We start from the raw sequence: 12,521 nt of genomic DNA, 5'->3' as shown, positions 1-12,521 counted from the left end.
CCTTCCCAGCCAAAAGGTTTTTGGAAGAGCAACTTTCTAATTACATTAGAAGACATTTGGAGGAAAAAAGAAAAAGGCAAGGCGTAGCTTGCATACAAAATGTGGAAGGGTCGAGGCTGGTTCACCACCTCCCAGACCCATGGAGCTCCTCAGAGCTGGCTGCCGGCTGCTGCCTGCTTCCTTTGCAGGAGGCAGCCACATCAGCCCTGCAGAGGGCTGTCACCGGCCAGACATCAATTACTCTTTTATGAATGACCTTGTTTCCATCCTTGCTGCAAGGAACAATTTGTCTTCAAGAGACTTGGCAGAATCTGCAGAAACAGTGCCTTGTCTGTTGGCTGGTGTATATTTTAATTCACCGTTCTGATGCTTCCCCTTCAGTTGAGGGGGTCTGCTTCGGATGAGGGAGGGATCCTTTAGCTCGGACTGGGTTCGGTAGCTCTGCCAAACCCCTGTGCTCCCAGGGAAGGAACTGACCTGTCCCCTGCTCGGCTCCAGCTGCTTTTTGGTGCTGCTGTGGCCAGTGCAAGGGCCAGCTCCCTGCCAGACCTCACAGCCCGGGGCGGGGAAGGGGGGAGCTAATTTCATAGAATCATAGAATCATTTGGGTTGGAAAAGACCCTTAAGATCATCGAGTCCAATCGTAAACCTAACACTGCCAAGTCCACCACTAAACGATGTCCTTAAGCACCACTTCTACACGTCTTTTAAATACCCCCAGGGATGGTGACTCAACCACTTCCCTGGGCAGCCTGTTGCAGTGCTTGATAACCCTTTCGGTAAAGAAATTTTTCCTAATATCCAATCTAAACCTCCCCTGGTGCAACTTGAGGCCATTTCCTCTTGTCCTATTGCTTGTTACTTGGGAAAAGAGACCGGCCCCCACCTCGCTGCAACCTTCTTTCAGGCAGTTGTAGAAAGCAATAAGGTCTCCCCTCAGGCTCCTTTTCTCCAGGCTAAACCACGCCAGATCCCTCAGTCGCTCCTCTTAAGCCTTGTTGACACTGTGCTTTCAAATTTTATATAAATGATTCTACAGACATCATTATATCATGCTTCATAAAGCAACTTAGAGGTGTTGGTATAAAAAGATAAACCTGGTAACTAACCTACTCAGTTTAAAAAAAAAAAATCATTAAAAAACCCAACCAAAAAACCTATCACAGACTGAATTTACTGAATTTCAAACTGAGGGGAAGGTTTTGTGGTTTGGGGTTTGGGGGGTTTTTTCTGTTAAGTTCACTGAGAAAGGATTTTACCCATCATCTTTAAGCAGTTTCCCCCCCTCCTGTTCAAAGACTGAAATTACTTAATTTCTAAGTAAGTTGCTCTAAGGATGCAGTTCAGCTTTTATGACAGTTATACTTGTATGATTCACAGAGAAATCACAATGCATCTGTCAGGGTGCATTCCTCCCTCCCTGACCCAGTTCATCTAAAAGCACACAATGTCTTTGCCTTTCCACATAGCAAACACGAGCCAGTGATCTCAGTCCGAAGGAGGAATCCATCCTCGGCAACAGCTGAGCACCCCGGCTTTGCCCATGCCTGCTCCCTGAGGAGCATCAGCGCAGGGATGACTCGCTCAGGAGTGCTGCACCACGAAGGAGAGCGCGGGAGACAGATTCATTGTGAAAGCGAGATGCTGAAGTATGCTGCAGTGTTATCAAGGACCCTCTACACACTTGCCTACAATGATCCACCTGGGAACAGTAAAACGAACAGCCTGTGCGGCGTGCTGGCCCTACTGGCACATCACTCTCGGTGAAAAACCGGGTTATATCAGGCATTCACTAAGGCTTTTTTACCACAGAAATTGTTTGGAACCAGTGCTTGGAACAGCTGCTCCATCCTGAACACAAATTTTGCACTACACAAGTGTTTTTTAGGCTGGAAAGTTCAGGTGTAAGAATTTCAGCTGGGATATTCTGGTTGGCATGTTGCTCCCTGCTTTTTTTTCTGTGTCCTCTCTCTGTCTGACCAGATAACAGCACACGGTGCCTTAAACCCCACCGGAGCCAGAGTCTTTCCTTTGTAAAAGCAGTACAAGCAAAACTGCAGTTTTCCTTCCTTCTCCTTCCCTTCCATAGTGACGTGGCCTTCAGGGGCTGTGAGAACTGCAGGATGTTTACATTCAGGACTGACTGCATGACGGACCACAGATCACCAAAAAGCAGGGTTTGCCAGAACTGGAGGACAGTCAATAAACCTGTCACTACTCTCCCTGTTTAAGAGGAGCTTTGGGGATAATAGTCCAGGATTTGTTCTGAGTTACTCTCTAGAAACCAGCTTCCTCGCAAGCATCATTGGATGCACAGTAGCGTCTGTCCGGTCTGGTGATGCTGCTAATGCAGCTACAAGACGAGCTCCTGAGATACATGTGCTTTAAGCAATTTGACCTGTTCTGGTTTCTAACCACTGTGCACCCATTATTGTAATTAGGACAGCACCAGTAAGGCCTGCAAAGACTGAGACCCCTCCTCTGTATACACACAAAGCTCCAGATAGCCAGGCAGGGTGAGCATTTATAATTTAAATAGACAAAAAAAAAAAAGGCCTGTAGGCAAACTGAGGCCCAAGAAGGAGATGGGATCCACCCAAGAGGTCAGTGACCAGGGCAATGCTCCTCTAAGCCTGTCTGCATCCTGGCTAGCATTTCCCCAGGGCAGCTGGTTTACCAGGCAGCGCTGCGGTGGATTAGCCACATCGATGCAGACAGCTCTCCCAGCATGGCTCGGTTGCCTATACAGCCACAGATGTCAGGCACCAATACTCTGGTGTCCTCCCTGTTTGATTAAAGAGTGAATTAAATGGTCTTCTAAACAAGACACACGCTTTGCAGGAGAGGAAAAGTCCTTTAAAATCAATAGCGGGGGAAAGTGAAAAATCCTCTCTATTAACAAGTAGAAAAAGCTACGAGCAGAGGGGGGGGGCTGAACACTTCTGCGAGCTACAGCCCAGCGGGGATCAGGACGTGACACGGACACCAAGTTTCAGAGCCCCACAGGGCTGCACCCCACTCCCGCCTGCGCTGGATGAGTTGTTGTGGGTTGCACTGGCCGATCTCTGGCGGCCCCTTCCCACCCCGGTTACCCTGCGGCTCTCCGACTTCTCGCCGCAGCCGTCGGGGGTGCCTCTCCCCGCCTGCACTTGTGGCTTGCCGAGCAGAGGTTCAGGAGCCTCGGAGGGGGCAGGACGTGGTGAGAACACAGGCAGCGGGCTGGCCCTTGCTGTAAGATCCCGACCGGTAGAGCGGCGAGGGGCGGCCGTTTAGAGGAACGAGCAAAGCTCCCCGAGGTGATTTAAGATGCCGGCGAGCTGCCCGAACCGAGAGCAGCAGAGCAGAAGGTTGCCGGCCGCCGCCTCCGGGCTACTTCCCCGCTGTGCTGAGGGCGGCTGCTCCCTGCCCCAGCGCCTTCCCCTGCCCCTCCCGCTGCCGAGCGCCCGGGCCCGGCGGGGAGCGGGGCTCGGCGGGGCGGGGAGCGGGGCTCGGCGGGGCGGGGAGGGGGACCCGGCGGGGCGGGGAGCGGGGAGCGGGGCTCGGCGGGCCCGCGGCCCCCTCCAGCGGCCGAGGCGCGGCCGGGCCCGGCGGGGCGGTGGGCTGCGAGCTGTGCCCCGCTGCCCTCGCAGCCCGCCCGGCGGGCCCCCTCCCGCTGCCGGAGAGGGCGGAAAGGGAGCTCAGAGGCACCCCCGGGGCACCCCGCTCGGTCCCGCGGGGAGTGGGCGAAGGCAGCTCGCAGCCTTCCTCCTCTTCCCGGGAGGGGTGATGCCCTGTCTTCGCTGCAGTGGGAGCATCAGAGAGCCGAAGGGAAGACGGCCGCCTCCCCCAGAGGCCCCAAACCGTGGATCGCTAAAGCAGAGCGGACGGGGCACGCCGCGAAGGTCGGGAGCTGGTTTGGGGTTTCTGCCAGCCCGAGGTTTCCGCGGTGGCCGGGGCTTGGCTCTGTTCCACCGAACCAGCCGGGCTGGGGCAGTCGATGGTGGCGGGAGGAAAGGACCTGCCGGGCCTCTCCCCCCGGCGAGGGGAAGGAGAGCAGCGGGCGGCCCTCGGAGCGGGACAGCAACGCTGGGGCTCCTGGGTACGTTTTTTCTTCAACTATCCCCGCAGGAAATGGCTGTAATTGTAACAGCCTGTTTTACCTAGCGGCACGTCCCAAACCATAACGCGCAGAGAGTGAGGCAACCCAATAAACGTTATCAGAAGTTCAGCTGTATTTTCAGGCAGCTGTGACCATCTCCACTAGTCTGTACATACCCATCCGTTGTTTTGGATGCAGTAATTGCAGGCGCACCTTAAAGTTTACTTCAGCAAAAGAGAGGGGATTTGTACATATTCTGCTAGCAGTATTCATGGGAACTGTGTCACTCGGGCCCCTTTGAGCATCTTAGAGGAAGACTGCTTATTGAGAAGGTGAAAACATCCACTTCAGTAGCGGCTTTGCACTAAGTTTTAAGGTGTCACCTTCTCATTTCTGCCATCAGTATCATTTTCCCCAATTACATCGATCACATAAATCTCTTGAAAGCTAGTTTACATATGACAGCAACGCACCTGTGAACAGCTATGAACAGCTTCATGCACAGCAGCCTACCTGTTAACTCCTGCCCCTCACATAGCATGGGCAAACATGCAGTGAGCAGTGCTTTTCTGCTTACCTCTCCAGCCCGAGGCTGGATGCTGCTCCGTTCAGACTAAGCCCTGTGTGCCGGCTGTGTTTTTAAATGGAGCAGAGCTCACAGTCCAGTTTACTAATGCTGGCATGGTCCAGGCCCAAACAGGCACTTCGCTGTGGGTGATGGAGAGGAGAAAGGTGGCATTTCAGCTCCTGTACTACCCCTCTACCTTCTCCTTGGAGGCTGAAACTGAGGGCCCAGCCCGAAGCCCCCATGCCTGCTGCCATGCTTTGTACACCCCACACCACTGCTGCAGTGGATGTTTGCAGCGAGGTGGGAAGGAGGGGAGGTAGCTTTGCTGCCACAAGTTAGAGGAACAGCATGGGACTTGAATTCTTGCTCAAAATTGCACTGCTAACGTTTCCCCACGCAAACCACATGTTGTCTTGGTGAGAAAAAATACGCTGGGAATCGTCATCACTGCAATTGCTTTGGCAGATAAGCACCTCCCTTTGACCCTGCTCTGAAAGCAGTGCACACAGCACCCTGGCAAAAGAAACAAAGTGCAGAAGGATGCAGCCCTTAGCTGGAGGAGATCTGCAGGGTCATGCCTTTTACAAAAATGTCCCCTTGCAACACAGGGTGGAGCAACCGGACATCCTTCCCCAGGCATGCATGCTCCCAGGCACAAGGCAAAACAGCCCCCAGCACCACATTTTAAGGGTACCAGCCCAAGGTTACAAAAGGCCCCTCCCAGCCAGGCCCTCCCGATACGTACCATGGCGGTGAGGCACGGCGATTCCCGCACCGTGGCGGCAGAGCTCAGCAGGGCTGCAAGGATCAGGGTCATGCTGAGGCAGATCCCAAAGTAGAAAGCTGGAAGGAAGTCAGACATGGGAGCTGCGGTCAGACACCGACTTTAGGGCTAACAGAGGCCTGGTCGGATGCTTTCACCCACAGAAGGGCCAAAAAGTGCATTTTGGAGAGCTGGTCCAAGAGAACCAGGTTGCAGAACTCAAAATGTTTTATAATTTGTTCAATACCCCCCATCTGCCTATGCTTTGCTTATCCGGCAGGGCTGTAAACCTCCAAGCGGTTCCCACAGCTCCAGCAGAGTGAAGCACCCTAAAAGAGTGGCAGTCTACCCGACAGACCGCAAGCTGTCAATTATTTTGGCACTTAGATAAGGATCCCCCTGAACGGGGGGTGCTGATGCACAGCAGCTGTCCCACGGCCCCTATCAGCACCTTGTGTGACGCTAATCTGGTGCAACACTCGCCCTCCGGTTTCCTCCTCGCTAAGGCAGGGTCACAGCCGGTACCCCGGGGCAGGGCTCAGGGACCACAGTGCTGCGAAGGGCTTTGCAACCCTCACTCAGGGCTAACCGTGCAAAGCGTTCATGCTTGCAAGCAAAGCAAGTGGAAGCATCGCTCCAGAGGGGTGGCTGGGAAGGGAGAGCCTGCAAGGCTGGATTGAGTGCCAATCTATATAGCCCCTGGTGTGTGTAGGAAAGGAGGAGGGCTGTACCTTAGCTTTGCACTAACATAGTTTCTACACCTGCCTTGTTAAACTGAAATTGAGAACCAGGATCTAGAGAGGGCAAGAACATGTTTAAGTCCAGAGTATAGCTCGGGAGAAGCAGCAGATGTGAGTGCAGCAGAGGCGAGCAGAGTATTTTAGTATCTGGGTTGTTCTCATCTCTTTGCTCTAGCCTTGTACCCGAGACTCAGTTTATATTTCTGCCTTGTGTAGGGGGAAAAAAGCCCCCACATTTCCTTCCAAACCAGGTGTTTCCATGCCTTTCTTCCCCCAGCCTCAATTTTCTATGCTTTGCTTCAACTCTTCTAACAATGCCTCTCCCCACACTCCCAGGGCCCTTCCAGCCCTGCTGCACTTTTAGGTCCCTCCGTGGCCAAGTTCCCCCCAAGCTTTCACCGCACCACAGGGGAAGGATGGGGATGTGGTGAATAGAGGGACAGGAACAAACACAGCAGCACCCGAACACCCTGGGCTCCCACAGCACCCTTTGGCGCCAGGCGTGTGGATGAGATACAGAAAAAAAGTGCGTGTGGGACTGTGTTAGCCCTAATGCCTCCTCCAAAAGCCAGCCCCTGCCTCCTCCTGTGATACCTCTGCATTTCCTTCAATTGCTGTAGGGGATTTTGCAGCTCCTGGGTTCACCAAAGGTCTCACTGGGATGTGACCGTGACGTACCTGCGTGGTGGATGACCCTGTAGGAGTTGCTCTCCAGGGAGATGTTGCTGATGAGGGTGAAATGGAGCCCGTAGTGGGTGACTGTGCTCAGCGTGGCAATGGACAACCCCAGCAGCTGGAAAAGAAAGTTTTTAGAAAGGGATTTACAACACAGCAGCTCCTGCTGAGCACACACGAAGCTTTGAGGCGTATTTGGATACTCCTGAGCCCCACGCAGATGCAGACAGACTGATCATTCGAAGACTGCTGCATGTACCCCATAATGCACATAAAGGACAAACCCCAGACACTTAAACATACTAAAGCTCTTTTTCTCTCTTGCATGAGTGCTGTGACACTGCACAGCCTGCAGTCTCTTGGCCAGTGTCCGTGGATGAAAATCCCACCATGTGAAGAAAACCCAGAGGATCGATGGTCTTGCAGCACACCCGTGCAGTCCCACCCCGCTCTGCAGAGTATGCACGTGCAGTTACAAGGGCTGCCGGCTTCAGTAGTGGTTTTGGGCAGGGATGATGTTCTCTGCTTTGCCCTTTGGAATTCTAGTCCCATTGCCTACTATTGGCTATATTTCCTGTTGTAGAGTGCAAAGAGCTGAGTCTTGTATTACTCTAAGTGACCCGTGCTGGTTTCTGTCTCTGCAACATGCTGCTAGGCCATCTGTGTTTCTGTACCATCCCTGAGAGCCCTGGTATGCCTAAGGGATGGGGTGACGACCAGCACATTACCCTCCGTGTTGCCCAGAGCAAGTCCAGGTGATGGAAAGGGAACATTTCTGATGGCACCTGGCTCTAGGGCAGGGCTCCTAGCAGCATGACTGGTGGCAAAGCTGGGACAGAGGCACCAACAGTGGGACAGTTAAAAAACAGTTCCAACTCTAGTGTAATGAACCTGGAAAATACAAGATGTGAGGCCACTCCTAGCTCCTAAGATAATGTTTCATCATTTTGTGTGTTTACAATATGGAAACACAAGGGAGCTATCCCTGTGTCAAATGTGACGGTCTGATGTCAACAAAATCCCTACTGTATGACATTTTCTATTTGCTTTTGCTGGAGACTTAGTTTCAGAGACTAAATACATCCAAACTGTAGCATTTTCTCCTTATAAATCACCTAACTTGTGGCACCTACTGATCCTTCGTGCTGTGCATTACTGCATATCTCAACCCACACCCAGCAAAATGCTAAGTGCAACACTGGTTAGCTCAGATTTCTGAGAAACACCAGTATAAAATCCTCCCAACAGCAGTAACGTGAATCTAGCCATCCCCAGTGGCTGTGCCTTAACATCTCCTCTGAACATGTTTCGTATCAATCCTCCTTTGATTTCCACGAAATAACATAGTTTGTTATTTGGAAGAGAGAACAACATATAGCCACTACAGCCAATGGTCTTGAAATGTGAAATCTATAGTTTGTCCAAATTTCAACATGTGGCCCAAAATAAGATATTACCTTTAATTACACTCTTTCCAAGCCACCAACCCTCTTTGAACTAAATAGAGATTATTATTTTTTTTTAAGCTTGCAAGTTTTGATGAAGTGAAAAGGCAACAAGCACATGTAAGTCGAAAAAATCCAGGAGAAGCATTCCCCAGTTTCCACCATTTCCCATCAGCTCTAACAGCAGATGTCAAGAAGCTCCCCTTGAATTTGCTTCAAAAGCTGATAAAAAGGATCCCAAGGATTGCTCTTGCTTTGTGGTGCGGATCCACAGGTCTCTCACATATACTTCCATTGAAGCCTTGCGGTTTCATATCCTCACTGATCCCACCTGCGGCCGACCACCCTCTCAGCAACAAGCGTGACTGCAGCACGTCCATCCTCCCTCTTTTGCTCCAAGGAGACAGGAGCAAATTTCTTTTTGCTGAACACCACCCATTCTGCTGGCAGCAACTTTTCCTTTCTCCTTCAAGGCAGCTGCCGGGTTGTGAAAGAGCTGCAGCGGCGTGACAGCCCAGAGAAACCAGAAGTCTATCAGCGGAGCGAGGGCGATGTTTGCAGCCAGCGATAACCACCCAGGGCGCAACGATAACTCGGGCAGTTGGCTTTGCTTGCCCTCCACCCGTGAAAAACAGAACGTGGGAAAACCTGGCCCTCTCCGCGTGGGGACGGGAAAGGCAAGGGTTCACCTCAGTTCTGCAGAGATCCCCCCCAACCTGCCTGCTCACCATGACACAGAGGCTGGTCACCAGCAGCTGGCACTTGGTGGTCCTTATCCCGCACCTCAGTCCCATGGCTGCTTGTCCCCAGAGAGAGCTGGCGGTTGGTCCCTCCAGCTCTTGATAAAGCCTGGGTTTCCACCAAAGGGAGGCATGGCCACAGCAGGGCCTCTCGGGAAGTGTAGTCCCCACCACGTGCCGATGCACCTCCTCCTGCCCGATTATTAAATCCCATTTAGAGCAGCCGCCTTCTGCCTGGGCTCTCGGTGGGCTGCCATCAGCTCCGACATGCAGCCAGCTGGGAAAGGAGGAAAGGCATACAGAAAAACAGCCTTCCATGGAGTTCAGAGCAAAGGTCCTGAAAAAAACTTTTGAAACTGCTCAAGATACAGTATCAAAATACCCTGGTTTTTGCTTTCACTGGGAGGCAGTTTTGCTTAATGAACATTGTCACTAGCTTTTTTTTTTTAAAAAATCTGCATAAATAGTGCCTTGGGAAAAAGTTTAGGAAAATGTTATTTAGAAGAAAATAACCTGCTGTTTAAAGAAGACATCAAAACCTCCAAACAGGTCTGCATAAGAGTCTTCCCTCCCCATTTAAAAACCACTACATGGCAATAACCTTTGGCTGAGACTCTATTAAAACTTCTATTTGCAGATGAGGGAAAAAAATCCTTTTGGTAGTACTTTATTCAGGAAGATGGCTATACATAAATATAACTCCCTGCCCAGGAGACCCTGACTGTCCATGGACATTTTGACTCTGTCCCTTCCCCTCTGAAGACCCATGGACTCACGGCTACAGAAGACTCAGGTGACTTCTGGTCTTCAAAACCAGCTGCCTGCTGGATGCATATTCCCCGAAAGTAAATTGCAAAGAAGCCTCAAGAGCAATCTGGCCAAAGGGAGACTGAATGACTGGGGGCCTTAAGTTTTGGAGCTAGACTGGTAGAAAAGAGCTGAAACAGAATAATGGAAAATAGTCACCCCCCCCTCAGGTGGCAAAGAAAGCGGGGGAAAAGGTAAAACCATCCCGCATCAGTAACTGTAGCTACAGGAAAATGACAAAGAAGGAGGAGAGGAGTGAAAAAAAGGAAGGAAGATGTATTTTGTAGAGCAAAGAGAAGCAAGAGAAAGTGAGTTGCACAAAGGCAGGGAAAAGCACGTCATGATCTTCTGAGTACATCGCTAGCTTTCTTGTAAGCTTTCTTGCAAAACATCTTGGCTGCAACTTCCAGAGACACCAATGAGAGCAGCCACAGCCATTTTTGAAACAGGTGTCCCCCACGGCTTGTGGGTTCCTGCCCTGGTGGGGCTCCCTGATGCCCAGTGGAGACACTGGTGTACCTGTGTGCGCACAGAGACCTTCCTACTCCAGCCACCAGCTGGAAACCGCCTGAGAAAGACCGACGGATGGACAGCAGGGAAGGAGAGTGGTGGTGAGAGGATTACAGAGAGAGGGCAACAGGCTGGGGAGGCAGCTGATGCCCAGCCACAAATGTCCAGGAGCAGGAACCAGACGCCATCCGCAGCAGTGCATCCCTGGGGACCGGAGTACAGCTGCAAGGTGACCATGTCTGCATGGTGCCCACCACGGGCCGGGTGGGAAAAGTGCCTTATAAAACACTGTGGTGGAGTTAGGACTGCGTCCAAACGCAGAGCTGGTAGCACCCATCATTTCTTCTGGTGCTACGGGACAGACGGTTGTGTTGTCACTTGCATTTTCGAGGGGATTGACCACCAAAAGGGCACGGGCATAAAGGCAGCTGGGTCGGTCCACAGGTGGAGTTACAGGTTCAATCTGGAAGGGCTGCAAGAAGGTATGAAACACAGCTCCGAGTTTAAAACCAGCTACAGAAGCCCAACCAAGCGCAACGGTGAGTTCGAAGCGAGAGTGCAGCCGTGGTGCACACCATGAGCACACCTGGAGCCTGGCTCACAGCAAAGGGACATGAGAACAACCGGGCTGCCCATCTTCCATTTTCCCCTAGACCCCACTTTCCTTCCCCAGTCCTAAAGGCACGCTACCGGAGACCTGTGCAAAGCCAGATCTCACACTAGAGGTCCCCACAGGCCAGCAGAAATCCTTCCCGAAGGCCTGGGGGATTCAAGTGGGCTTCCTGAAGGGAATAGATGGGCAGTTCCCATCCCGGTTCCCCAAAGGTCTCCTCTGTCCATGCAGGAGCCTCGCACCTCATTGCAGGACCACCTGAGAGGTCACAAAATCATCATCTACACCCCTTGGAGGTGCTCCTAGCCTCTCCACAAAAGATGCTCTACCTCCTTGTCTCCAGCCATAAAAACAGGCACCTTCACTACTTCAGCAAGCTCTCAAAGCAGGTCTGTAACTTTAAACACCTGGGTTTAAACAGATGTTTCCTCTGGTTTGGTTGCAAAAGCCTGTTCCTGGGTGGTTTGCCCATGTCCTCTGATGCTTCAGATGCTTTCTCCCACCTCCAGTGCTCGGCACTCTGCCTTTGTGCCTGCTCCCTCAATTACCTGCTCCAGCGCTGCGCTGGATTTGGGGGTGGAGGCATTTTCTGCTGTTTCTCTTTCCTCTGTCTTACACTTTATCCCATATAGGTACGGCTGGAAAGATTTCTCTTTGGGGCAGAACACATGTGAATTTCTAACAGCAAAAAATAATAAAGAGCAAAAGAAGTTACTGCCTCCTCCCCCAAAGAAAGTCATTTGGCACATGCAAGGGCACTACCGAAGCGAGCGCAGGGGGGCATGCGTGCTCATCTTAACCGTGGCCATCAAAAGGGGGTCTTCATAACACCTCGCTTTTTCCGGGATTAAATTCCCTTTGGGTGCCATATCATTGATGTACGCCTGCCTCAGCCGCTCTTTGCCCAGGGAGCCCTGGTGAGAAGCAGGGTGTCCCCCCCCGCCCCATCCCAGCGGGAGGAGAGGCAGGGCTGGAGGTATGGTGGGGAACTGCCCTTGCAGCCGGAGCGTGGGCTGGATGGCAGCATGGCTCTTCTGGCAAGACTCGGCCTCCTGCCCGCCCTGCCGGGTTTTGTCAGTTGGTCGCCTTTGCAAGAGCACAACTTATTGCTCCCAAACTGGTGCAAAACCCACAGCTGACCACAGCTCTTGCCTGCGGCTTCCTCCCTTATCTCTGGTTATCAGTGGGAGTGCGGAAAGAGGGTAGTGAGGCTAAAAATACCCCGGGGAGCCCAGATGCCCTCTTCCTCCAGCCTTGCGGCAGCTTGCAGCCTTCTGTTAGGCTGTGAAAATACATACCGGCATCCCCAGCTGCACGGGTGTCGGAAGGACATGCCACCTCGTCCAGAAAGAAAGGATTGATTTAAAAAAGGGAACAAAGCCAGATCATATTTTTTGCAGAGCTAAAAACCTCCAACCCTCTTCCAAGCTGGAGGGAAACACTGCCCACACTGTCAGATGGACATCCTAAAGAGCTGGGGGATTTGATGTGTTAATGCTGCATGGGGTGAACTTGGAAGACTAAATATACATGGAGGAGAAGAGGCTGAATTCGTGCTAGTGCTTTCTCAGTGTCCACTTTT

General features: G+C 52.0%; 1 protein-coding gene across 1 annotated transcript in view; it reads right to left on the bottom strand.

Annotated features, from left to right (window-relative positions):
• Window positions 1-9,122, bottom strand: part of TSPAN32 (tetraspanin 32) — a 33,251-nt gene extending 24,129 nt beyond the window's left edge. Inside the window, exons 1-3 of the mRNA XM_075047910.1 lie at window positions 8,998-9,122; window positions 6,828-6,942; window positions 5,392-5,489 (exon numbers count right to left, since the gene is read on the bottom strand). Coding sequence (XP_074904011.1) covers window positions 5,392-5,489; window positions 6,828-6,942; window positions 8,998-9,063 — 279 coding nt within the window. The 5' untranslated portion in view covers window positions 9,064-9,122. The remainder of the gene's footprint in view (window positions 1-5,391; window positions 5,490-6,827; window positions 6,943-8,997) is intronic.
• Window positions 9,123-12,521: the final 3,399 nt, after the last annotated feature.

The sequence above is a fragment of the Buteo buteo genome, chromosome 16, assembly GCF_964188355.1.
Source record: "Buteo buteo chromosome 16, bButBut1.hap1.1, whole genome shotgun sequence".
NCBI lineage: Eukaryota > Metazoa > Chordata > Aves > Accipitriformes > Accipitridae > Buteo > Buteo buteo.
This window is presented reverse-complemented; position numbering and strand designations above follow the sequence as displayed.